Raw genomic sequence first — 26698 nt, forward strand, 5'->3', positions numbered from 1 at the left:
AAGAAAAGGATTTTCTCTTAGAATTTCTTCACTGAGGGAAAAGGAAAATTTTTTCCTTATAAAGTAATAAAATATTGATTAGTCTTGGCAATTATTTGACTAAGCAACTTCAGGGCACTAGAACAAAAATAGTTATTTAATTTTTATCAAATAAGTAAAAAGTCAGCAATTTGTTACAGCTTCTGAAAAAATAGGCAAAACCGTAAAGCAGAGAAAGATTTCTCAAGCTATCCATGTATTTTTCTCCTTCAGTAAGGGAGAAAAAAAGGTCTTCATGATTTTACTAAAAGATCTAACAATGCAGAGGTAGTCATGGAATGTCTTAAATCTTCATCCTACTGATGAATCCTCTCTCAATCTTCCTATGCTTTAGGAAGACTATAAAGTCACATTACACAGCAGCTACATAATCTGGTACAATACAGCCATCGTCGGTTAGGATTGTGCATGATGCAAAAGCTCCCAAATCTGTTTGTGGTATGTTATATACAAAGCTGTCCTTCACCAAACTTATTAAAAACCACCCCTAATATAATCTTTAGAGATTCAAAGCTACAAAACTGATACACATATAAAGTTGTTCTTGTTTTGTTTCTTTTTTGAAATATACATCTGTTTCCATTTTCTAGGAAAGGCAGAGCCGGAAGTCATATATTGTGAAAGCCACTTTACAGGCGGCTTTATTTAGATGACCCAAGATGAATCAGTACCATTATTGTTGTGTAGCTGTGAAATAGATCATCATCCTTTACCTCATTACATTTCTTCAATACAAAGTTCCCAGTGACTATGCGATCGCATCCAATTTCTCCATTTCCAAAGAAGCCAAATAAAGGAACACTAGGAAAAAACTTTCTGAATGCATCAGCCTCAACATTCCCCTTGGCTCTATAATATTGAAAACCCCTGCCAACACATGCAAACATGAAGCCAATGGTATTCCGTTCTGGAATGTTGGCAGCTTTGAGGCGCTGCATCGCAGCCTCAACGGTCTTCTCGTCATTGACATCCTCGTTGAGGAGCACCGTGGCACTCTGGATTCGGTGTCCACTAAATGACAGTCCAACCACACCAGTGGCGTCAATATCCAGAGGCTGTCTGGAAATCAAATTAGAAAAATGTGGTGATACATCATGAAATAAAATATAAACTTTAAAAGGTAAAAGAAAAGTGATTCACTGGCCAGGAGCTGCTGTCTTTAACAGCCTCCATCTAGCCCGAGGCTTACCTTTAGCTAAGAGCAGTATAATAGGGATTAAAAATTAAACTATGAAAACACTTAAAAGAAGGCAAGGAAGCAGATCTATGAGGAAGTAAACAACTGTTTTTTCAGTCACAAATTTGAGGGGCAAATGTATCTCCACAAAGATTTCTGAAAACCATCATGGGTTTTTAGAAAGATATAAAATATCCTTAACCTTTTTCACTTTCTTAGAAGGAATCTTAAAAATTTTATACATATACATGATATCTACTAAATAAAGCTTTCTAGTATTATTTACATGTTTGGTATCTTTCTCCCCCTTACCTTGGCTGTCACATTCTAAAAAAAGATATATTAGATATTCAATCATGAACAATAATCTTATTAGGAACCTGTAACTCCAGAAGTTTTAGCTTAACATTATCTGGTCCATAAAGAAACAAGATTCTATTGCTGGGTCTTATTTATTACTTTCAGCCTAGAATTCAGCTTAATCTAAAGATAAAAACATGTTTTGCTTATATTTGCTCTTTTAAAAAATGAAGTATTTCATCCTTACTAAAGAAAATATAAAGTATCAAAGTTATAGAGCATAATATAGTGAACACCTATAGGAGAAAAACAAATACCTTATATTTCTATCATGTTTACCAACATGTGAGTTGATGAAAGGGCAAGATTACTTGGCTAACAAGATACTTAATTCTAAAAGCTTAAATGATTAAGACAGTAAGGCTAACTTAGTAGCAAAACCCTTTACTGAGGAGCAAAATCCACCTTCTCAAGTCCTCCACTGCCCCCTTAAACTTACTATGTTTCCTCTTTGACATATAATCGCAATGTGTATTGTCAGTATCTTGTCTCAAAGAATTATTTATCCTTTTTTTTTTTTTTTGGCAAGGTGGTATATCTGGCCACTGTCAAAACGGAGCTTTGATTTATTCAATGGCTTCTTTTACCCACTGACACAGTACGAAGACCACATTAAAATTAATGTAACGATTCTTGAGGCTTATTTCCCACAATAGGTACAGAAAGAAAATGATATACAGGGATCTCTGGGTGGCTCAGCGGTTTGGCGCCTGCCTTTGGCCCAGGGCATGATCCTGGAGCCCCGGGATCGAGTCCCGCGTCGGGCTCCCGGCATGGAGCCTGCTTCTCCCTCCCTCTGCCTCTTTCTCTCTATCATAAATAAATAAATCTTAAAAAAAAAAAAAAAGAAAAAGAAAGAAAATGCTATACAGTCAACTGACCATGCTAACAGGCTCGCATCCCAGATGTTGTATGCCTGGTCTGAGTGAGATTGGCATTTAAAAGGTAAATGAGGTGCTAAATCATCACTGCGCTGACATACAATTCAGAGGTAAAAGCAAAGACGCACAGAAGATCAGGTCTGAGGAGAAATAATCCACAGGTAATCACTGAGAATTAGGTGATTCTACTGCTTAGAATTCAGTGCACTTGCATTCTTCACCTCTTCCTCTCTGGTGAGGAAGACAGATTTGATAACTGTCACAGGTAATGTTATTCCCTCTCCAGAGAATTTCCATAGAACTCAGCATACCGGAGGTTCTAAGAAGTTTTACCATGAGGATTCACTGTGTAACCATGTGTTTCCTTTAGAGGAGGAAACAGAACTACAGAGGAAGTGATCACTATGGTTGTACAGGGTTCAGAGCTGTTAGGGATACTCCAGTAGACAATGCTGAAAATCAACTTAGAAGAGAGGATGAATTCAACTAAAATAAGTTATTAAAAGAAAACATAAAAATTTCACTCCCTAACAGTAAGCAGAATTATGTTGAGTATTGCAAAACAGAGTGACCTATTAGCTTAGCAGTTCTGTAAACATGTATTTTAAAAAGCCTAGGTAAGAAAAACCTGAGAACACTTGTGGTCATGCATAGGAGAAACTGGAAGCACAGGAGACCTACTTGTCAGAAGTCAGTGATGCCAGGTTATCCACCTGGCCTCCAGCCAATATGACGTTCATATCACTGAAAGCGCTGACAACTCGCTGCAGATAATTATTGGCTCCCACCTTACAGCAATTATAGCCAAATACCAAGACCACACGAAGCTCAGGGTTATCTAGAAGGCCTGCAGAGAAAAGAAGAGCAACAATTAAAGATAGCTTTCCAAGAGGAATATTAGTATTTTTATTACAATCTTCTACATTTTTGCAAAATGCAATGTTTCTGCTAATTACTTGCACTTCTACTTATATGCAGTTTAGTGATGCTGTCCAGTTTCCCATTTTGTTTTGGGTTTTTTTTTTTTTTTTTTTTTTTACAAAATCTAACACTGTTTAACATGTTTGCTGGCATTAATTTTCCCCATTAAAAAAATGAAATGGCTATTTGAAAATAATACAACCCACACTCAACACAAATAAGGAAGCTGCTATGTAACTGAGCAGCACCTGTGGTGGATCTTGATAGAAGCTGTCTCCATACAGGACACACCTGGAATAAAAGGGAACGCTGGTTTACACAGAACAGAGTTAGCAGCAGTGATAATTTAAAGATCCAGAGAAAATGGACAGACAAGGCACCAACCACCTGTAGTGTCCAATGGTGGTCCCCCCCAAAATGTATCCACATCAAACCTCTGGAACGGATGAATGTGAACTGACGTGGGGAAAAAAGGCCTTTGCAAATGTGTTTAGGGAATTTTTTTTTTTAAGATTTTATTTATTTATTCATGAGAGACACAGAGAGAGGCAGAGACACAGGCAGAGGGAGAAGCAGGCTCCATGCAGGGAGCCCGATGTGAGACTCGATCCCAGGACCCCAGGACCACACCCTGGGCCGAAGGCAGGCGCCAAACCACTGAGCCAGGTGGGCTGCCTTTGGATCTTGAGATGATATCATCTGTTATTATCCAGGCAGGGTCCATAAATACTAGGCCAAATGTGCTTAGAAGAAACACAGACACAGAGGAGACAATGTGACCACAGAGGCAGAAAGTGGAGTGATGCAACCGTAAGGACTATCAACAGCCACCAGAGGGTGGGGGACACAGAAGAGATCCACCCTGGAGCTTCCAGAGGGGGTGCATCCCACTAGACACCTGGATTTCAGACTCTGGCCTCTGGGGCAGTGATGGAATACAGTTCTGCTGTTCTAAGCCTCTGGGTTTGTTATAGCAGTCTCAGGAAACCAGTACATCATGAAAATACATACAGGCCCAATCTACGTTTTCCAGGAAAGGGGGTGGGAGTGAAGACGGATTTTAAACTCTTTCCAAAACAGGAAAAAGTGTTCTATTCTGTAGCATATCAACAAAAAGCAGTTTCCATTAGGGGGTGGTATAGCCCAACAGGAGACAGGCACTTCCCTACAAACTCCCCTGCTTTCACCTGAACCTCTGGGACTTAAGATTATCAATTTCAAAATTTCTGGCATTATCAAACTCATAATTGGACAGGAAAAAAAAATCCAACACCTAACCCACACTCCTGTTTCCACTGAGTCAGCCACATGACTTCCTTCTTGACAGACCTAAGGTGCCAGTCATCAGAAATAAGGCTCATTTAAGCAAACTGTGGTGGGGGTGGGGCAGGGGATCACTGATTACTAACAAGAAATAAATCATGCGAGAGCAAGTAATGACTTATCAAGGGAAACTGCCTCTGCTCTATTTTTAATTTTCTATACAATGATACGGAGGGTGAAAAGGATATTATTCTAGAAATCCAAGACTTTCATACCATATATCCTAAAACCTACTAAAAGGTCTTTTTTCCCCCACAAAGACCAGAGCAGCACATTTGGAAAAAATGTTTTTCCTCTTCTAAAATACTTTTTAAAGTTGGAAGAGGGCTGTGGGATCAACTGTCTAGTCTTACAAGTAAGGACTGCTAATCCCAGAAAAGTGACAAGCCCAGAGAGTTACATGGTAGGGTCTAGATTAAAACCCACATCTCCACTCAGATTTTTATGTTTCAGAAACCTAAAGCTTCTAAATATCTATCTTCCCTAATGTTTTCTAAGCTCTAGACTCTCTTTCACAATTGTCTACTAACATTTTCATCTGAGTACTCTGAGTACTCTAGACACCAAGTCCCATGTCAGATTCAGGAAAGCAAAAATATGAAGAAATACTCCAAAGACAGGCCGGGAAAGCTTGGAAAAACTTTAGGACTGCATGTTCAGATTTCTCTTCTTTTTAGAGAAGCCACTCTCAAGACAAATGTCTTATGATTTGTTTCAAAGTGGTTGAATCTAAATGCACACAGAAAATATACTTCAAAGAAAATCTCTCTTTAAAATGAGGCTAATAAGAGGGAGGGGCAAGATGATCGAAGAGTAGGGGTCCTCAACTCAGCCCCACAAACTTACCTAGATAACTTTAGTTTTTGCTTTTACCAAGATAGGATGGTGAAAAAAATAAAACATCAAGTTGGGGAGGGGAACCGTGACTAGCAGGGCTAAAGCAGATCTGCGAAGCCTCTGGGGCATGAGCCCAGCCCTGGAGAAGCAGGAACTTTAAAAATCTGCACCTGAGTTCTTCCTGACAGAAAAGAGCTCAGCAGGGAAATAGGGCAGAATGGCAGGAGGGGCAGTGAAGCCTTAAGATTCCCGGAGTCACTGTAAGAGGAGCCCCCCCCCGCCCCCGCCCCCGGGAAAGCTCAAGGCAAACCGTGGTGAGTAAAAGGCTGGAGGGCCACAGCCCTCAGGGCATTGGGGAGAAGCCAGTTGGTTAGGCGGGCAGCTCTGGGGCAGCCTTTACAATAGAGCCTGGTAACAGATGGAGGTGGCTGTAATCCACTCTGTTCCCTTCGGGAGAGGCGGTCCCTGGGAGCGTGGGTCCAGCGGCACCAGGCCCTGGACACCAGGGCCCCCAAGTGGACAAAGCCAGTGATGCTCCATTCCCCCCATATCAGGTGGAAGCGGGGAGGGCACAGGACAGTGAGGACTCTCCTGCCGCTGGGTGCCCCCCAGCTGTGCAGATCAGCACACCTGTTCCAGCCCCTGGAGCATCTAGGCCAGGGAGGACTGGGAGCTGTGGTTAGTTACTCGTGGGGAGCTCGACTCTAGAGCTGGAGATCTGGCTGTGGCCATTGGTGTTCCTCCTTGTTTCACTTTGTGCCTGTGGAGAGGTGGGGCCGCCAGAGAACAAAGGCCCCATGGGGTAAACAGCTCCCACTGAGCCCAGCACCCAGCAGAGGGTGGAGCATCTCTGCTCAGGTACACACACCTGAGAATCAGCACAGCAGACTCTCCCCTGGAAGAGGAGAAGAGCAAGTTTACTGAACAAGCAGGGCTAGAAAGCTCCAGGACTGAGGGAAAATAGTATATAGAACTAGAGGGTCCCTTTTTTTGTTGAATTTTCTCTTTCTGTTACACTTGTTTTTAAATCAGAATAACAATTTCCCTTTTCCCACCTTAACTACAATATTTTACCAAATCTTCATTTTAAAATTTTTTCCTTTTTGACTTTCATAATTCTACAATTACATCTCTTAGATGTACTTTTCACTTCTGGATTCCCTTCAACGAATTCAATTTAATTTTGGAGATATATGAGATATGGGTATTTGTTTTTTGTTGTTTTTATTGTTTCATTTTGTTTTACATTGGTGGAAGCTAGTACCTTCTAAAACACAACGGACATACACCCAGAACAAAGTGGAACACCATGCTGGTTCATCCTGTGAGATTATATTCTCTCTTCCTTCTCACTCTGCCCCCCTCTTTTATCTTGTTTATATTTGTGTGTTCAATATTGGGGCTTTATCTAAGTACTGCCAGTTTATATAAATTTGGGATTGAGCACCTTCTAACATACAGAACATAATACATTCAGAACCAAGAGGATCACCCTCTAGGACCCCACAGGGAGACCACATTCTCTCCACTACCACTTCCTCACCACCACTATCCCTCCACCCCCGTTTATTCTCTTTTTCTTGACTTTTTTTTCTTTTTTTTTCTTGTTGTTGGTTTTTGGCTTTTTACTTTTACAAATTTGTTTTAAAATTTGTTTTCTACTTCAGTGGTCCTTTTATTTTGTTCTGTTCTTTTTCTTTTATTTTCTGGTCTCTGACCTCTCTGGAATCACCAAGGGTACATTTTACTTACGTCGTGGTTGATATTTTTGACTCAGCCCACACATACAGTCACTCTGCACTGGACAAAATGACCAGAAGGAAGAATTCACTACAAAAGAAATAACTGGAAACTCTTTGCCAAAGAGTTACAGAATTTGGATTTAAATATGTCAGAAATTCAGTTCAGAAGTATAATTATAGATATACTGGTGGCCCTGCAAAAAAGCATACAGGATGCTAGAGACTTCCTTACTGCAGAATTGAGATCTACTCAGGCCGAAATTAAAAACAGATTAAATGAGATGAATCCAAACTGGATGTTAGGGTTAATGAGGTGGAAGAAAGAGTGAGTGACATAGAAGACAAGCTGATGGAAAGGAATGAAGCTGAGGAAAAAAGAAAAACAATAAAGAGCCCACAAGGAAAGGCTTAGGGAAATAAATGATAGCTTGAGAAGAAGAATATACATCTAATTGAGATTCCAGAAGAGACTCAGAGAGAGAGAGAGAGGACCACAAATTATATTCGAACAAATCATAGCTGAGAACTTCCCAAATTTGGAGAGGGAAACAGGCATTCAGATCCAGGAGATAGAGAGGACCCCCCCACCCCAAATCAATAAAAACCGTTCAACACCTCGACATTTAATAGTGAAACTTGCAAATTCCAAAGATAAAAAATTCTTAAAGCAGCTTGAGACAAGAGAGTCTTAAATTATATGGGGAGACATATCAGACCTTTCCATAGAGACCTCGCAGGCCAGAAAGGGCCGGCATGATCTACTGAGGGTACTAAATGAGAAAACCATGCAACCAAGAATACTTTATCCAGCAAGGCTGTCTCAGAATAGAAGGAGAGATAAAGACCTTCCAGGAGAGACATAAACTGAAAGAATATGTGACCACCAAATTGGTTCTGCAAAAAATATTAAGGGGGACCCTGTAAAAGAAACAGGGAGCCCAGAGAAACAATCCACAAAAACAGGGACTGAATAGGTAATACGATGACACTAAACTCATTATCTTTCAACAGTTACTCTGAACGTGAATGGGCTTAATGATCCCATCAAAAGACACTGGGAATCAGACTAGATAAAAAAGCAAGACCCATCTATTTGCTGTCTACAAGAGACTCATTTTATATATTAAAAAAAAAAAAAAATATATATATATATATATATATATACACACATAAAATCTATATCTACCTACCTACCTAATCTATCTCATTTTAGACCTAAGGACACCTTCAGCCTGAAAATGAAGGGGTGGAGAACCATTTACCATTCAAATGGTCCTCAAAAGAAAGCTGGGGTAGCAATCTTCATAGCAGATAGAGTTTATCCCAAAGACTGTAGTAAGAAATGGAGAGGGACACTAAATCATACTTAAAGGGTCTATCCAACAAGAAGACCTAACAATCATGAATATTTATGCCCCTAATGTGGGAGCTGCCAAGTCTATCAATTAACCAAAGTAAAGACATGCTTATATAATAATACACTAATAGTAGAAGACTTCAACATGGCACTCTCTGCCAATCACGAATCTTCTAAGCAGAACATCACCAAAGAAACAAGGGCCTTGAATGATATACACTGGACCAAACAGATTGTACAGATATATACAGAACTTTCCATCCAAACTCCACTGAATACACATTCTTCTCAAGTTCACATGAACTTTCTCCAGAATAGACCACTTACTGGGTCAAAAATCAGGTCTCAACTGATGCCAAAAGACTGGGATTGTCCCCTGCATATTTTCAGATCACAATGCTTTGAAACTAGACCTCAATCAATCACAGGAAGAAATTTGGAAGAAACCCAAACATGTGGAAGTTAAAGAGCATCCTACTAAAAAAGGAATTGGTCATCCAGGAAATTAGAGAAAAATTAAAAGGATACATGGAAATTAATGAAAATCAAAACAACCATTCAAAATCTTTGGGATACAGTAAATGTGAACTGGTGCAGCCACTCTGGAAAACTGTGTGGAGGTTCCTCAAAGAGTTCAAAATAGACCTGCCCTACGACCCAGCAATTGCACTGTTGGGGATTTACCCCAAAGATTCAGATGCAATGAAACGCCGGGACACCTGCACCCCGATGTTTATAACAGCAATGTCCACAATAGCCAAACTGTGGAAGGAGCCTTGGTGTCCATCGAAAGATGAATGGATAAAGAAGATATGGTTTATGTATACAATGGAATATTACTCAGCCATTAGAAACAACAAATACCCACCATTTGCTTCAAAGTGGATAGAACTGGAGGGTATTATGCTGAGTGAAGTAAGTCAACTGGAGAAGGACAAACATTATATGTTCTCATTCATTTGGGGAATATAAATAATAGTGAAAGGGAATATAGGGGAAGGGAGAAGAAATGTGTGGGAAATATCAGAAAGGGAGACAGAACATAAAGACTCCTAACTCTGGGAAACGAACTGGGGGTGGTGGAAGGGGAGGAGGGCGGGGGGTGGGGGTGAGTGGGTGACGGGCACTGTGGGGACACTTGACGGGATGAGCACTGGGTGTTATTCTGTATGTTGGTAAATTGAACACCAATAAAAATTATTTTATTAAAAAAAAAATCTTTGGGATACAGTAAAAGCAGTCCTAAGAGGAAAATATCTCACAATACAAGCTTCCCTCAAAAAACTGGAAAAATCTAAAATACACAAGCTAACTTCATACCTAAAAGAAATGGAGAAAGAACAGCAAATAAAGCCTACACCTAGCAGAAGAGAGATAATAAAGATTCGAGCAACACTCAATGAAATAGAGACCAGAAGGACTGTAGAACAGAGCAACAAAACCAGGAGCTGGTTCTTTGAAAGAATTAATAGGATAGATAAACCCCTATGCAAGCCTTATTAAAAAGAAAAAGACTCAAATTAATAAAATCATGAACTAAAGAGATCACAATCAATACTAAGGAAACATAAACAATTTTAAAAACATATCATGAGCAACTATATGCCAACAAATCAGGCAATCTGGAAGAAATGAATGCATTGCTGGAAAACCACAAGTGACCAAAACTGGAACAGGAAGAAATAGAAAACCTAAACAGGCCAATAACCAGGGAGGAAATTGAACCAGTCATCAAAAACCTCCCAAGACACAAAAGTCCAGGCCCAGATGACTTCCCAGGGGAATTCTATCAAACATTCAAAGAAGAAATGATACCTATTTTACTAAAGTTGTTCTGAAAGATAGAAAGGGACAGAGTACTTCCAAACTCGTTATATGAGGCCAGCATTACCTTGATCCCAAAACCAGACAAAGAATCCCCGCAAAAGGAGAATTAAAGACCAATATCCCTGATGAACACCGGTGCAAAAATTCTCAACAAGATACTAACCAATAGGATCCAACAGGACCTTAAGAGGATTATTCACCATGACCAAGTGGGATTTATCCCCAGGATGCAAGGCTGGTTCAACACTTGCAAAACCACCAACATGATAGAGCATATCAATAAGAGAAAAAACAAGAACCATATGATCCTCTCAATTGATGTAGAGAAAACATTTGACAAAACACAGCACCCATTCCTGATTAAAACTCTTCAGAGTGTAGGGATAGAGGGAACATTCCTCAGCATCTTAAAAGCCATCTACGAAAAGCCCACAGCAAATATCATTCTCAATGGGGAAGCAGTGGGAGCCCTTCCCCTAAGATGAGGAACACGACAGGGATGTCCACTCTCACCACCGCTATTCAACATAGTCCTAGAAGTCCGAGCCTCAGCAATCAGGCAACAAAAAGAAATAAAAGGCATTCACATTGGCAAAGAAGAAGTCAAACTCTCCCTCTTCACAGATGACATGATACTGTACATAGAAAACCCAAAGACTCCATCCCAAGATTGCTAGAACTCATACAGCAATTCGGCAGTGTGGCAGGATACAAAATCAATGCCCAGAAGTCAGTGGCATATCTATACACTAACAATGAGACTGAAGAAAGAGAGATTAAGGAGTCAATCCCATTTACAATTGCACCCAAAAGCATAAGATAGCTAGGAATAAACCTAACCAGAGAGGTAAAGGATCTATACCCTAAAAACTATAGAACACTTCTGAAAGAAATGGAGGAAGACACAAAGAGATGGAAAAATATTCCATGCTCATGGATTGGAAGAGTTAATACTGCGACAATGTCAATGCTACCCAGGGCAATTTACACGTTCAGTGCAATCCCTATCAAAATATCATGGAGTTTCTTCAGAGAGTTGGAACAAATGATCTTAAGATTTGTGTGGAATCAGAAAAGACCCTGAATAGCCAGGGGAATATTGAAAAAGAAAACCAGAGCCAGGGGCATCACAAGTTGTGACTGTGATGGATTTCAAGCTGTACTACAAAGCTGTGATCATCAAGACAGTGTGGTCCTGGCACAAAAACAGACACATCGATCAGTGGAACAGAAGAGAGTACCCAGAATGGGTCTATGTCAAAAGACCGATCTGATTATGTCACTCCTGTTTAGACTCCTGGCTTCCCACTTCCCTTAAATTTCTTACCGTGTTTTATGGGCATGACGTGCCTCTGCAGCTTCACCTCACATCACACTCTCCCCGACAGCTTGTCCTCACTACTCCAGACACACCAGATTCTTCATGTTTCACAAATAAGCACTGAATCCACAGCATTTCAACTTCTATGAAGGTGCATTATCAGGCCCTTTCTATTTCCTGTCCTTGATCTTAGGCTACCTTGCTCTATTTTTGTCAGTAACCGAGAAAGAAGGTAAAGACTCCAATGATGCTCCTCACTATCCACATCTGAGGACCCTTCCGCAAGCTAGGTTGCTTCTTCTTAGGGCCCTGTCCACGTCACTTTCCCAAAACCCCACAACAGATTTTAAGTACTGTGGTTACAGGTTTCCTAGCACCTCTGTGCTTCTACTTGGCACATATTTCACATCCATGGTACTTGAAGGAAGCAGTCAGTTTGTTCTGCTAGGCTGGAAGCTCCAGAAGGCAGGAACTTCACCATGTATTTCTAGAGTCCCACACATACAGCACCTAGCATATGGCATGCATGCAAACAGTTCCTAAAAGAACAAACAATGGCTTTTTCTGAAACTTTGGTAAGGTGTTTCTGCCCTTCTCAAAAATTAAGTGCTCATCCACATATTTTTTTTTCATCCCAGAGACTATTTTTAATACAGGATACCACACAGACCTCAGGAAAACCTGTCCCTCATTTTTAAAATGTGCCATTTTTGTAAATTCAAAAAGAGTAAGAGAAAGAATGTGTGTATAAAATTATATATACTATGATGCTGGGCCAGACAATGACATCCTCTCTACACAAGGTCAGGAAGAACTACAATTCTCAAACGCAAGGTCCCCGTCTTCAAGAGGCACTTCCAATTTCATGGAGAACTGAGCCACTTCAATGCTTTCTGTTGCCCTTCACAGGTCTTCTCATCACGGTGCCTAAGCACTGGGGCAACTCTTCTGTGTTCTCTAACACTGGAAAGCACCCCATTCATGGTAGTATCCCACAGGGGTTGGAGGACTTTTTCTCTAAAGGGCCAGATAGTTAATTAGGTTTTGCCAGCCATATACTCTCAGTTTTATGTTTAATTCTGCCATTGGAGTGCAAAAGCAGCCATAGGTGATACATAAACAAATGCCTGGGTTCTAGTAAAACTTTATTTACAGAAATGTGGGAGGCAGACTTGGCACAGACTTGTAGGTGGTCTTTCCCTGCCTTACAGTGCTTGTCTAGACTCTTGCAGGAGCCTCCGAACTAGTCTCCCTGCTTCCACTATCTTCCAAGGGTCACAATCGCAACTAGGTGAAGATTTCTGGTTAACAGTTGCCATTTACTAACTATGCTCTCTAGCCAGGCCTCACTGTGCCCCATCCTTTGTCTGCAAAAGTAAACTGTTTACTACTTTCCCTACATGCTCTCATTACCTGGCTCTGTGCCTATGTTTCTGCTAATCATCTAGCCTATCCTGTTACCACTCTTACCTTTCATGTTTCTCATCCTTCAAAGCTTTAAATGCTACGTGGCCCACGAAGCCTCCTTACTCTCCCTCCCACTGGTGATCCTTACAGCAACCTTTCCAGATCTTCTACAGAGGCACAGCTCACTTTCTATTTGGGTTGTAATTATGTATGTACCTGTCACACCCTTCCTGGAGTAGCACTGCGACAGAATTGGCATTCAATTAGTTTTCTAGCCCTATGGGACCTTTTAATAATGCTGAATGAAATTAACATAGAATTTCTATTATCATGAACCCAGTGAACATACCCATCCTCTCATCAGCATCAAACTCTCTCTCTTCTTCCTTCCTTGTTGTAAATTCGCTGCTGGAGTATTTTCCAAAGTCTCTACTAAGCTGTCCTGGACACTCTTCACAGACAGACTGCCAAGACATATATATGCAAATGGCTCTCAAACCAACAACTCTGACCTCAACTCCTTCTTGACTTTGAGACCCACAAACTTTTAGCCACCAATCTAAGAGAGTTCTGGTTTGCTGAGCACTGTTAACTCCAACAAATCTCATTATAATATGACAAAGTCTCTCTGGTTTGGCTACACAGTCACATTTCCTCCTAAAATTCTTTCTGCCTTTGTAGCTAATATTAGATCCATTTAAAAGGCCCAATCTGAAGTTTTCCTTAGACTCCATCTGGCATCCTTGATTTCAGGCAGCTTTATGATAACTCTGGTGTTCTGTTTATGTACCATGTAGTCTAAGAGCCTTTGCTCTCTACTCTTGCCAGAGTTTAGTTTCCTCACCAACAACACCCTGTGACAATTGCTACCTGGCAAGGCTCTCATGAGGATTAGAAATAGCATGTAACTCGAATATCCAAGACCTTCGCTGCCCTTTCCCGGAATGTCCTTTTCCTGAGCTCCCGCTAGACTATTCCTCCACACACCCCAAGGCCACACTGCAGATGCATCACTGTGACCCACTGCAAAGCCTGCCTAAGGTACAGAGGCCAACACTGGCCTACCATCTACACAGCAATGTATTTTGCTAAGTGCTTTACATAAGCCACTTCATCTAATCATTACAACTCTGGAAGTTCGTTTTCCCACTTTACAGATGGGAAACCGAGGCTTAGAAAAGTTAAGAAACTTGTCCTGAACTAGAAAGCTAGAAAGTAGCAGAACTAGGTCAGCTACAAGCCTGTGTCCTTACTAGCTAGAGTATCCAGCCCAACCCCACACACTGGCTATTGAAACCTCGAAGGCTTTACCTGTACCTATACCTGTACCTGACAACTCTCTTCTATGTTACTGAGGCCTGCTGCTGCCAGCTGCTGATCTTCGCAGCCAATGCCTCCTCCTTCCATCGCCATCAACCACTTTACATCTTTCTTTTACATTGTAAAGGACAGCTGTCCAAGTCAGTCTCAATGTGTAGACTCCTTTTTTTCTCATCAGTAAACCAATCACAAATTTTTCCTTCACTGCTACATAATTTTTTATTCCCACTGGATTTGGTGCCATTTCAAATAACAGAGGCTTAGCTCTACAGACTGGCTGATTGATGCATAAACAGGTCACCACTGAGTATCTTCTATGCCAACAGATTTTAATGAGTTAATGCCAATAAGTTCATTTGTAGGTATAGGCAAAAAGCCTTAACACTGTTCTGCTTGAGTAACTCCTCTGTTGCTTACTATATTAAATTAAAATTTCTCATCAGATCCTGGAAATTAAGTCAACCCTTTACCTCTTCAAAATCACCTTATGACCTATCTACTCTGACATATCCTAGTAAATACTTGTTTGACAAATTCTACCTTCATTTACAGCTTTTCTAAAACTTAACAAGTTCACTATACTTTTTCCCATTTAAATTAATCGACATAGAACTAACCTCTAGCTTCTAAAATTTTTTTCCCAATAAATGCCTTTTATTGGTCTAAGAAAATGCTTTAAAAAACTTTTCAGAAAATAAAAATAGGTCAAATGATTAAATATTCAAAGAGAAAGAAGTGCTTCAAGATTAAGAATTAAATACAAAGACATTTATTATCAAGAGTATTTTTGGAAAATTTTTCATCTCTGGTTCTCTCAGGCTTTAACATAAGTAAAATAACTTAAAAAGCGTATTAAAATCTTTTAAGAAATAAAAAGAAAATTGCACAGTCCATCAAAAGTAAGTAAACACTTAAAAATAAGTAAATTTTACCAAGAGTGTACTGCGGTAGCCTCCGTGAATCACTAATTTGAATTACCCACATCTCTAGTAATGTGTATTTAATTTAGACTCTCAAAGGAACAAAATCAATCAACAAATTGGGCAACTAATGGTAAATAACAGTGACTTACCTACTTCAGTGAGTTGATGTCTTTCTAGTGTTAAATTCTTTGGGTCCTTAATAAAATGAAAGGGTTGTATTTTTATTCCTTCAATTTGAGGGAATAACAGAGCAAAGCCAGACTCTCCAATTTCTATTTCCTGAGGTCGATTGTTACCTGATCCCATTGGAGTCACTAGGAAAAAAGTTAAACAGTTTTATGAACAGATTTAATAAAGCTGAAATTTGGTAACACTTCATGCCCCACTTAGATACCTATCTTGCCTCACTTAGATAACTACACTTTGGGTAACCAAGATAATCAACAAGTTAAAAGCTGAGTACAAGTTTCTCAGTTTTGAAATTTTAGGGGTAGTGTCATGCTGTCTGCAATTTACTTTGAAATGGTTAAGAAATGTTTTACAAACAAGCAGAAAAAAAAGCAACCATTGCAAAATTTTTTAAAATGGTGAATCTAGATGAAAGGAATATGGATGTTTACTGTACTATCCTGTCATTCTTCAACTTGGAAGATTTGAAGTTTTTCTAAATAAGAGGTTGGGGGGTAGTAAATACATCTTCACAGCAATTCTACTTTTAAAAATTATCCTAAAAATATTGACAATTATATAAAGTACGTATATAGATGTACATATACACACACAGAGCTATATATACGCAAAGTACTTTTACACACACACAAAGGAAATGGACAGGCTGATTCTAAAATATATGTGGAAATGCAAATGACCTAGATAGCCAAAATGATTTAAAAAAACATCAAAACTTACACTAATCAATCTTTAAAAAGAGGATCAAGACCTACAGTAGTATGGCACTGACTCAAGGATAGACAAATACAGGGTGCCTGCACGGGCGGCTCAGCTGGTTAAGTGTCTGCCTTCAGCCCAGTGCATGATCCCACAGAAGATCAAGTCCCACAGAAGAATGGTAATGTGATTCATATGTGGAGCTAAACTATTCTGCAGATAATATTCTCAAGAGAAGTAAGAACAAAGACTGAAGATTACTGAGAAAGTGCTTTAGTAGTCCAGCTGAGAAGACATTCAAAAGAGATTTAAATATTGCACAAAAGGAGATTGGGTTCCCTGCTCGGCAGGGACTCTGCTTCTCTCTCTACCCCTTGCCCTACCTGTGCTCTCTCTCTCATGTCTTCTCTCTCTCAAATAAATAAATTTTTTAAAAAAGGATAGGCAAATAGATCAATGGAATGGAATTAAATCCAGAAAGACCTATAAACATGCAGTCATTATTTTTAACAAAGGTGCCAAAGCAATTAGAGGAAAAAAAAAAACCTTTAACAAAGAGTGATGAAATTATAGGATGAATGTATGAAAAAAAAATTAACCTTGAACCCCTATCTCACACCATATATAAAAAATTAATTCAAGTTAGGTCACAGAACTGAATATAAGAGCTAAATAGAATAGCTAATAGAAAACATAAGAGAATACCTCTGTGACTTTGAGATAGGCCAACATTTCTTGGAGAGGATTTTTTTTTTAAGATTTTATTTATTTATTCATGATAAGACATAGAGAGAGAGGCAGAAACACAGGCAGAGGGAGAAGCAAGCAGGCTCCATGCTGGGAGCCCGATGCGGAACTCGATCCCGGGACTCCAGGATCACACCCTGGGCCAAAGGCAGGCGCCAAACCGCTGAGCCACCCAGGGATCCCCCTCTTGGAGAGGATTTAAAAAACATTCACCATAAAAAGAAAAACATAAACTGGATTTCACCAAAATAAAAGTTCACTGATCATCAAAGACACTGTTAACAGAAAGAAAGAGAGCAATAGGCTGGGAGAGAAGATTTACAATACCTATACCTGTAAAAGGTCTTATATTAGAATATATAAATAATTTCAACTCAAAAATAAAAATCCAATAAAAAAAGAATAAAAGACTCGGAAATGTCACAAAACCGACAAATAGCCAAAAAATATATGAAAACATGCCAACACAATTAAAATCATTGGAGTAATTCAAATTAAAACCACTACAAGAAGCCACCTCATACCCACTATGATGGCTAAAATGAAAAGACTCCTTTGAAGACACTAAGTGTTAGCAAGGATATGGAACAGTGAGCAACTGAAACCCTCATTCAGTGCTGAGGAGTATAAAATGGCTCTGGAAAATGGTTTGGCAGTTTCTTATAAACATATACCAACCCCAAGACCCAGCAATCCCACCTCTTGGTAACTGCCCAAGAACAAACCCATGGCTACAAGACTTACATAGAAATGTTCACAACCTGGGGCGCCTGGGTGGCTTAGTCAGTTAAGCGGCTAATTCCTGATTTTGGCTCAGGGTCCTGGATTCCAGCCCCATGTCAGGCTCCTCACTCAGTGGGGAGTCTGTTGTTTCCCTGCCCCTCCCCTCCCCCTGCTGTGCTCTCGTGTGTGCTCTCTCTCTCAAATACATAAAATCTTAAAAGAAAAATGTTCACGAGAGCATCATCCATAATAGCCAGGAATGTGAAACAATCCAAATTGCCATAGAGTGGAAACATCGTCTATTTATGTAACAGAATTACACTCAATAATTTTTAAATGAATTACTGATAAACACAGTAACATAAAGAAATCTCAAAAATATTATGTTGTTAAAAATATTTTTACAGAGAGAAAAAGCCAAGACATAAAAAGGAGTATATACTATATGGTTCCATTTGTATGACATACAATAGGAAAATTAATCTATGGTCGCAGAAATCAGAACTGGGATTTCCTTTATAGGCAGATTGACTGGAATAGGGCACGTAGGGACTTCCTGAGATGACAGAAATATTCTCTATCTTGACTGGTGTGTAAGGTTACATAAGGGTATATATTTGTCAAAACTCATTAAATTGTACACTTAAAATTGTACAGGTCACTGTAAGTAAAGTTCACCTTAAAAGAAAGAAAATGACCTCTACGCTTAGAGGAATGAAAAAATTTTCTCAAACCTGAAGCTTTCTGAACCTAAAGAGGGAAGATAGGCCAGTAGCCAATGGCTGCTTTAGAAATGATCACTAAACTGTGGCTTAAGAAAAAGAAATCCAACCAAATGTCTTGGCAGAAGTTTTGTTGGGATATACATGGGACTGCCTCACAGAAAGCACCTGGCTCCCAGGGAACCCAAATCAGTGTGTCCAGGGAAACGTGATGGAACTGCAATGGCACCTCCTCCTGATGTCAAGATCATATGCAAACTCGGAATAGGTAACGTTAAAACTCCTTCAGCGTAAGGGGAGCCCGTAAGGCAGGCTTAAGGTAGACCTCCTGCCCTCACAACGGGGTCCTCCCCAAGTCCACCCTCCCACCTGAAATTTTAGAGGAGAAATGTGATTGTGCTTTCAAAAAGCCACAGTGGATGAGGTGGGGAGGCCAAAGAAAATGAGGAAGCGACTATTCTATGTAAGCATTTGCTAATAACTAGTAATGGCAAAACCTAGATCACTCATTTAAGGAAGATTCAAACGTAAAAGAAAAGCATGGTTTCTGATATCCTTTTTTTAATCCAATGAGAAATGAAATGTGTGGTAATAGGTGGATGTCATAGCAGGGGGTGGAGAGCAGATAACGAGAGGGAGAGATGAAATAGTTTCTATCAACCAGTATTTACCCTTATTCATTTGTGAACACTTGAAATCCTTCTACCTCACTATATAAGACTTAAATTTAGGTCGAAAGTCAATTATGGAGTACTACAGAGTGAAAAAAAGAAAGTTGTAAGAACTAACATGTGCTCACTGATTCCTGCACATCTCTACTCTACTTGCGCTAACTCATTTCATCTTCATAACCCTCCAAAGAGGTATTATCAATCATCTCCATTTCATATATGGGGAAACTGAAGTCCTATGAGGTTAGGTAACTTGCCCAAAGTCACACATATACTAAGTACAGTTGGGATTCTATTCCAGGCACCTGAATCACTGTACCGTGACTTCTTCAATACTGTGCCTCTCCCCCGTGGGCTATGGAAAAGAATCAAGAATAATAAAAAACGGTAAAAATTCACTAGTGAACTTGGGAAAGGGTATAATTTCACGCTATAAACTTCAAACCATGGTGTCCCAGCAGAGAAAGAGAGATTTCTAGGAAGATCTACTGTGGCTTCTATTCCTAGCCCTAACACTCTCCTGCCTACCAGAAATGATACTGGTTGAATTGACAAAAGTGAGAATGCTCACTTAAAGCTTTCTAATTTGGAGAGAGGGAGAATGTGAGCTTTTTTCTCTCACGAATGGCTCCCCTAGAAAGATATGCATCACATTTAGTTTACACAGACAGCCCTGAGACTACTAGCCACAATAACCTAAAGAACACTAACAGAAGTCAAATATAATACCATGGTAAATACGACTAACTTTATGGCATTCTGGATGGCCAAAAATATAAATGTGCTTTTAGGCTACAAGTAATTTGCTAATCTACAGGATCCCTCAGTAATGCAAGGCAGGAAATCATCAAATTGGTATTTTCTCTCACCTACAATTCCTGGGGTCACAATCCCAAGGATGTGGCATTGTTTTGGGAATAGCTTCTCAAGGGCAAATGCTGCTTCCATAGTAGTTCTTTTCCTTGCTGTAATAATACAGTAGCAAAATTATTACATTATTCATTTGAGGTCAATTGTGATGGTGTGGGGGGGAAAACAGCAAACACGGAATAAAGTTTAAGTCGTTTATACCACTGCTTTATGAGAAAGTCAATGGGGGTGCCTGGGTGGTGAAGGGGTAGGCACTCAACTCCTGATACCAGTTCAGGTCTGGATCTCAGGGTCATGAGTTCAAGCCCTATGTTGGGCTCCATGCTGGCTGTGGAGCCTACTTTAAAGAAAAAAAAAAAAAAAAGGACTAACAACTTTGATGAAAACATTTTCCCATTTGGGGCCTGTTTTATTAAATTATAAATCTGACCCTCAGCACCACCATTTGCCTTTCTTGCTTGGTTCATATACTACTTATGCCCCAATGATGTTAAATCTAGCAACAGCAGCTACATTTTACCTTGCTATTGTATCTCTCAGTTTATTTTTTTATTTTTGGTACCTCTCTGTTTAGCTGATATTACAGCATGACTTTTTCATTGCATAAACAAGTCACCTGGATTCAAATTAGACAGTGATTACCCAGGTCGAGCTCTGGGCCTCCGTGTGCCCAGCTTGGGACACTCGGTGTACTTCTCTTAACAGAGTCAGGAAGGCACAGTGTAATTTTGGTGTCCCTGAACGGGTCCCCATCACAAAATAAAAGGTTTTAATAGCCAAAGATAAACATCCTGTTTAGTAAGAAAAAGTGGCTGGAGGATTAAATTGTTTCAAAATGAGAAAAACATCTTTCAAAAGAACGTTTTAATTGTACTCCAAAGTTCAGAAATCAGTCTGAAGCAGAAGGGGGTCTTCAAGTTTCAAAGACAATGTATTCACATCTGCCATAGGGAGAAGGCCGAGAGCCTCACCAAGTCTGTAACTCTCAAGACTAGGATAGTACTTAACTCCAGAGGTATATAAGGAACAAAAAACCCCCAACCCTTTTCTCTTTCAGTATTTACCTCTCTTGTGGCCACGACACTCTTCCAGACTAATGAACGTTTCTGAATCAGCCATATAAAGAACTGTCTGTGGTAAGATGTGAACATTCTGCTAACAAAAACAAAACAAAACAAAAACAAAAAAAGGAATTAGATCACATGAATCCATGAGTGCTCTCCTGGTTCCTTAAAGTTCTGCCCTGGTCCAAACTGCTGTTGGCGTACCCTCCCCTTCAGGTCAATGTTAGCATTCTGACTCCAACCACTTCCCATTCATTTTCCACTCATGCTCTTACCTTTTCAGGCCATTCATTTGAGCATCTGTTATTTCTTCTCAGGTCAAACTCATTCCAGCCTGACTCAACAAGTTCATTTTCATAATTTAAACTCTTAAACAAAAACATTAAGTGCCAGCAAAAGTTGTCACTTTTGCTCTGTTTGAATAGGCATTACAGTCACAGAAACACCTCAGCAACAAAGGGAAGGTATACACCCTGTACCACTCCTTCCACTGCCTACCAAATCAATATCCCAGACCTTCACTTCCACCTTACCGTCTGGTTCCCTCCAGGGACCTTTCTGCTTCCTATAATTCTCACACACACACACTGCCGTTCGGGGATTCTCCTGCAGCTCTTTTCACTTTGTACTTAATTTAGGATTGTTTCCCTCAAGAGACCACTCAAAGTGCCACCTCTGTTACAAAACCTTCTCTGAGACTCCTTCAGGACCCCAGTCCTCAAATCCCAGTCATTCATACTCGTGCCTCACCTGCACTCACGAGCTGGGCTTCTTCAGACTCCTGTTTCCCACTAAATGTCACAGTACAGACAAGTGACAAAGTGGTTGAATTAAACAAAAGGATGAACATACTTTTTTTTCTGAACTGGTTATTTTCAAAGACTTAACTGTCAGAACAGAATGAAGTACTCACATATAGCAAAGCCTCAATGTTATTAAAAAAAAAATGTTACTCCACTGTAATTTTGGGGAATGTTATGATGTTTCAGAGTAGATTTCGTATAGACAAACTCAAAAAAGATACTGAGACAGAATGATGACCTTGTGATGGCTCCAAGGCTGATAACCTATGGATATATTGCCCTTGGTCCGCACAGCATTTTCAAAGAATATAACCTGGTTACCAATTATTTAAAATTCCATAAAATATTTACAGAAAATGTGGGCCTCCAGATTCTTTCAAAAAACTAGACATTCTAACAACACTTGGACCGGGCTAAATGCAGGCAAGTACGCCCTGGTGTGCCATGGCCTTATTGCTCTCTATGCGGTTACCAACTTCATTATCTGCCTAACTTTGGAGTCATCTGGTACAGGGAGTAATGAGATAGAAGGTATAGTCTTGAAGGTTTATGATTCTCTCTCTCCTGGTACCCAATGAAAAGCACTTGCTTAGTCTTCCTTCCTAATTCTCATTAGAAGCAGTAACAGTGACAGTCCTCAACAGGAAATGTTCTTAAAGCACAATGTGAGACAACTACATCCTTACTCCACCATTCAAAGAAGTTCCAAAATGGCAAGATATTTTATAAAAATTTTAGTGGACTTTAAAATCTAATAAAAGTTAAATTATCTTTATGGCTAAAATAGTACCATGTCCACTAAGTAATGCGGCAAACACAAAGGAAACAGCATGATTTGGACAAGGTTACATGTTTGTGTCTAACCACGCTAGCATTTACTGCACTGAATAAACTTCTTTAAGGGCATTACTGTATGAATTTTAATGATGACACTGATAATAGAGAATAATTTCATTTACTGAAAATATTATCCCTGGTACTGCAGTTAATGTATTTGTATGCATCATCTTCCGTTATTTAACCGTTAGAACAACTCTTTCAGGGTATGAGGAAAATTCTCATTGTCTTTTCATTTTATGGAGATAGAACTTGAAGCTCAGAGAGATTAGGTAACTTTCTGAGAGACTGGCAGCTAGTATGCACCAAAGATGGGTTCAAACCTAAATCTGTCCAGCTATAACAGCCATTATATTGTATAAACTTTTAAAGCTATATAAAAATAATACCTGCTGTGGTAAAACTTAGAGGAAAAAAAAGCAAATTTAAAACATTAAAAATAAAATCACACAATTGTACACCAAAAGGAAACCTCTGCTGACATATTAGCTTCTTTTCTAGTCTTCCTTTTGTTTTTAATAACTCAGATTATACTAATTTCATAACCTGCTTTCTTACGACATGAACATTTTTTCTTGTCACTACTGTATCTTACAGGTCATCAGTAAGTGGCTTTATTTCTACACTGTAAGTTGTTTTCAATTTCCCTTAAAATAAATGATGCTGCAAACATCTTTATGGAAGTGTTTGCATTTCGAATTTCTCCAAGTGACAACCTCTAGAAATACACTGGGCAGGATTTGAGCCAAAGTGCAAAGAAAAGTTTACTGCAAGCCTGCCTGTGGATACCGGCCGCTTTGGATCTGAATCCTAAAGACCAGAGTAAGGAGAAAATCCACACGAGAAGAAGGAAACAGAAGACTGGTTACCTGTCGGGCATTTGTCTAATATTTAGACATATTAAGAATGCCGAGCGCCAGATTTCTAAAAGGAAAAGTACAAAAAATACCTAAGAGAAAAGAAAATTGGGAAGAATCTTATGTTGGACTGAAATGGGATGTGCTTGTTGCAAACTCCTGACTTTCCATATATATAAAAATGTACTTGTAAATGTGTGTGTATGGATGAGGTTTGTGTGCGTGTGTACACGTATGTATGCATACACAAACACATACATACGTATATATTCCTTATCTCTGTCCAGTGGGCTCTGGAGCAGCAAACCCTTCAACTGCCTTGAGTTGGCCAGATCTTGGCTTTTTTTTAATTTATTTTTTTTTAATTTTTATTTATTTATGATAGTCACACAGAGAGAGACAGAGAGAGAGAGAGAGAGAGGCAGAGACACAGGCAGAGGGAGAAGCAGGCTCCATGCACCGGGAGCCCGACGTGGGATTTGATCCCGGGTCTCCAGGATCACGCCCTGGGCCAAAGGCAGGCGCTAAACCGCTGCGCCACCCAGGGATTCCAGATCTTGGCTTTTAAATACCATTTTCCACTAAAAGGAACCAAAGCTCTTTAAAGAAATGACTGATTCCAGGACTAAAGCAGACAAAACATAAAATGAACTTTGAGCATCTTCTGCCAGAAAGCAAGGAGGTGCTCAAAGGTGATGGACTCATCTCTCAAAGACCCTGAAACCAGCTGAAGGGGCTCAGTCTAGTCAAACTGGGGACAATTTGGATGCCAAAATAAATACTGGTAGTTAGAGATCATATTCCATTGAATAAAATAAGAGACTTAAGAGTCTATACAGAAATAAATCAATGAATAAATTGAAACAAGGTATTTCCATAGTTTCAAAGTATCTCCTCAGAAATTACTTCCTAATTACAGTGGAAAAGAATAATTTTACAGGAGGGCCATCTGGCAGACACAGACCATCTGAATCAAATTATCAGAGGTAGTACCTCCAGTAATGGGACAGAAATGGAAGTCATATGCTACCTGACAGGATGAAGCTAGAAGAGCACGGCATCACCTCTGTGATATTCCTGCCAGATACCTAATCTGAATCTAAGAAACAAGCTCTACAAAATAACTGGCCTGTAATTCACATAGTTGTCAAAGCTGTGAAAGTCAAGGGAAGCTTGAGAAACTGTTCCACCTCAAAAATTAAAGAAATGACAGGGGCGCCTAGATGGCTTGGTGAAGCCTCCAAATCTTGATTTTTGCCGAGGTCATGATCTCGGTGCTGGGATGCAAGCCAGTGCCAGGCTCTGCACTCAGTGCCGAGTCTGCTTGTCCCTCTCCCAGGCATGCACATGCACGCTCGCCCTCTCAGATAAACAAAATCTTAAAATTTTTTTAAAAGGGTGATGGCTGGATGGCTCAGCAGTTAGGCGTCTGCCTTGGCTCCAGGTGTGATCCTGGAGTCGCAGGGTGGAGTCCCAATCGGGCTCCCTGCATGGAGCCTGCCCCCCCCCCCCCGTGTCTCATGAATAAATATGATCATTAAAAAGAATTTTTTTCAAAAGAAATAACAAAAACAAGGTAAGACTGTAATCTGAATTATTCTGTTACGGGGAACATTACCGGGACAACTGGCAGCATCTGAACGGACTCTGAGGAATGGATGGTAGAAATGTGTCGGTAAGAATTTCCTGACTCGGGGGATCCCTGGGTGGCGCAGCGGTTTGGCGCCTGCCTTTGGCCCAGGGCGCGATCCTGGAGACCCGGGATCGAGTCCCACGTCGGGCTCCCGGTGCATGGAGCCTGCTTCTCCCTCTGCCTCTCTCTCTCTATCATAAATAAATAAAAATTTATTTAAAAAGAAATTTAAAAAAGAATTTCCTGACTCGGGCAGCCCGGGGGGGCCCAGCGGTTAGCGCCACCTTCGCCCAGGGCGTGACCCCCGGGTCCTGGGATCGAGTCTCACGTCGGGATCCCTGCGTGGAGCCTGCTTCTCTCTCTGCCTGTGTCTCTGCCTCTATGTCTCTCTCCGTGTGTCTCGTGAATGAGTAAATAAAATCTTAAAAAAAAAAAATTTTTTTTAAGTATTTCCTGACTCCCCGCACCGTGACGAGGCCCGCAGAGCCTGCCCGAGCACCGGGGCACACGGAAACTCGGCCTCAGGGCCCCCTGGTCAAGGCGGCCGCCCCGGGCCGCGCCCCCCGCTCACGCCCCGAGCCCCCGGGTCCTGCCCGGCTTTGGGGGCTGCAGGCCGGAGACGCGGGAGGAAGGAGGACGGCGCCTGCTGCCGGGATCTCTGGGCCACGTCCTGGACGCTACGGCGGAGGGAAACCCGGCGGCCCCCCTGCGAGCAGTGACCACAGGACTCGGGTCGGGCAACGGGAAGGTCCTGCACAGTCGTGATCCTAAGACCTGCGCACACGGAACGGCCAGCGCGAGAGCCCTCGTCACGGACACTCCTCACGTCACGAGAAAACGTTCCCCGAGTTACAGGAATAGGGCGACACAGTAGGGACGACAGAGGACCCCGCCCGCCCTCCCGGCCCCGCCGCCCCCGCGGCCCGCACTTGCCTCGAGCTCCTCCGCCAGCGCGCGCACCAAGCAGTGGTCCTGCCGCCGGCCCGCGCCCGCCAGCCCCGCGGAGACCCAGGTCACGCCGCGCTGCAGCCGCAGCACCCGGCGGGCACACTCCCTCCACAGGCGGCACACGCTGGGGGCGCAAACGCACAGGCCGTGAGCCCGCGGCCCCGCCCGCGCCCGCGCCCCCCGGACCCCGCGGCAGCCGGAGGGGCACGGCGGGCGTACCTCGCGGTGGGGACGCCGCCCCGGGGCCCGCCCGCCCCGCCAGCCAGGGGAGCCCGCGGCACGTCCCGAAGTCAGCGTCCCGCCTCCGCGCCTCTCACCCGGCCGCCCGCAGCAGCGCCTTGGCGGGCAGGAAGGTGAGGACGCGCTCCACCACCTCCGCCAGGTTGCCCAGCACGAAGGTGCCCTGTGGGTCCGCGCACGGGCCTCGGCCACCGCCGCCCAGCAGCTCCATCCCGCAGCGGCCGCCGGGCGAGCCCCACGGCGACGCGGAAGGCCGCGGG

At 41.4% G+C, this 26698-nt stretch overlaps 1 protein-coding gene across 3 annotated transcripts; it reads right to left on the reverse strand.

Annotated features, from left to right (window-relative positions):
* Positions 1–652: 652 nt before the first annotated feature.
* Positions 653–26698, reverse strand: FBXO22 (F-box protein 22). 3 transcript variants are annotated; one of them, XM_072809845.1, is made up of 7 exons: positions 26516–26698; positions 26184–26322; positions 21121–21208; positions 20056–20151; positions 15585–15749; positions 3139–3304; positions 653–1098 (listed from the first exon to the last, which is right to left on the reverse strand). In XM_072809845.1, the coding sequence occupies exons 1-7, from the start codon at positions 26647–26649 to the stop codon at positions 681–683; spliced, it is 1206 nt and encodes a 401-aa protein (XP_072665946.1). In that variant the 5' UTR covers positions 26650–26698; the 3' UTR covers positions 653–680. The 3 variants fall into 3 exon arrangements, with proteins under 3 accessions (XP_072665946.1, XP_072665945.1, XP_072665948.1); XM_072809844.1 differs by having other exon boundaries at positions 21121–21211; XM_072809847.1 differs by lacking the exons at positions 26184–26322; positions 26516–26698 and adding an exon at positions 21396–22254.

Source organism: Canis lupus, chromosome 32, assembly GCF_048164855.1.
Source record: "Canis lupus baileyi chromosome 32, mCanLup2.hap1, whole genome shotgun sequence".
NCBI lineage: Eukaryota > Metazoa > Chordata > Mammalia > Carnivora > Canidae > Canis > Canis lupus.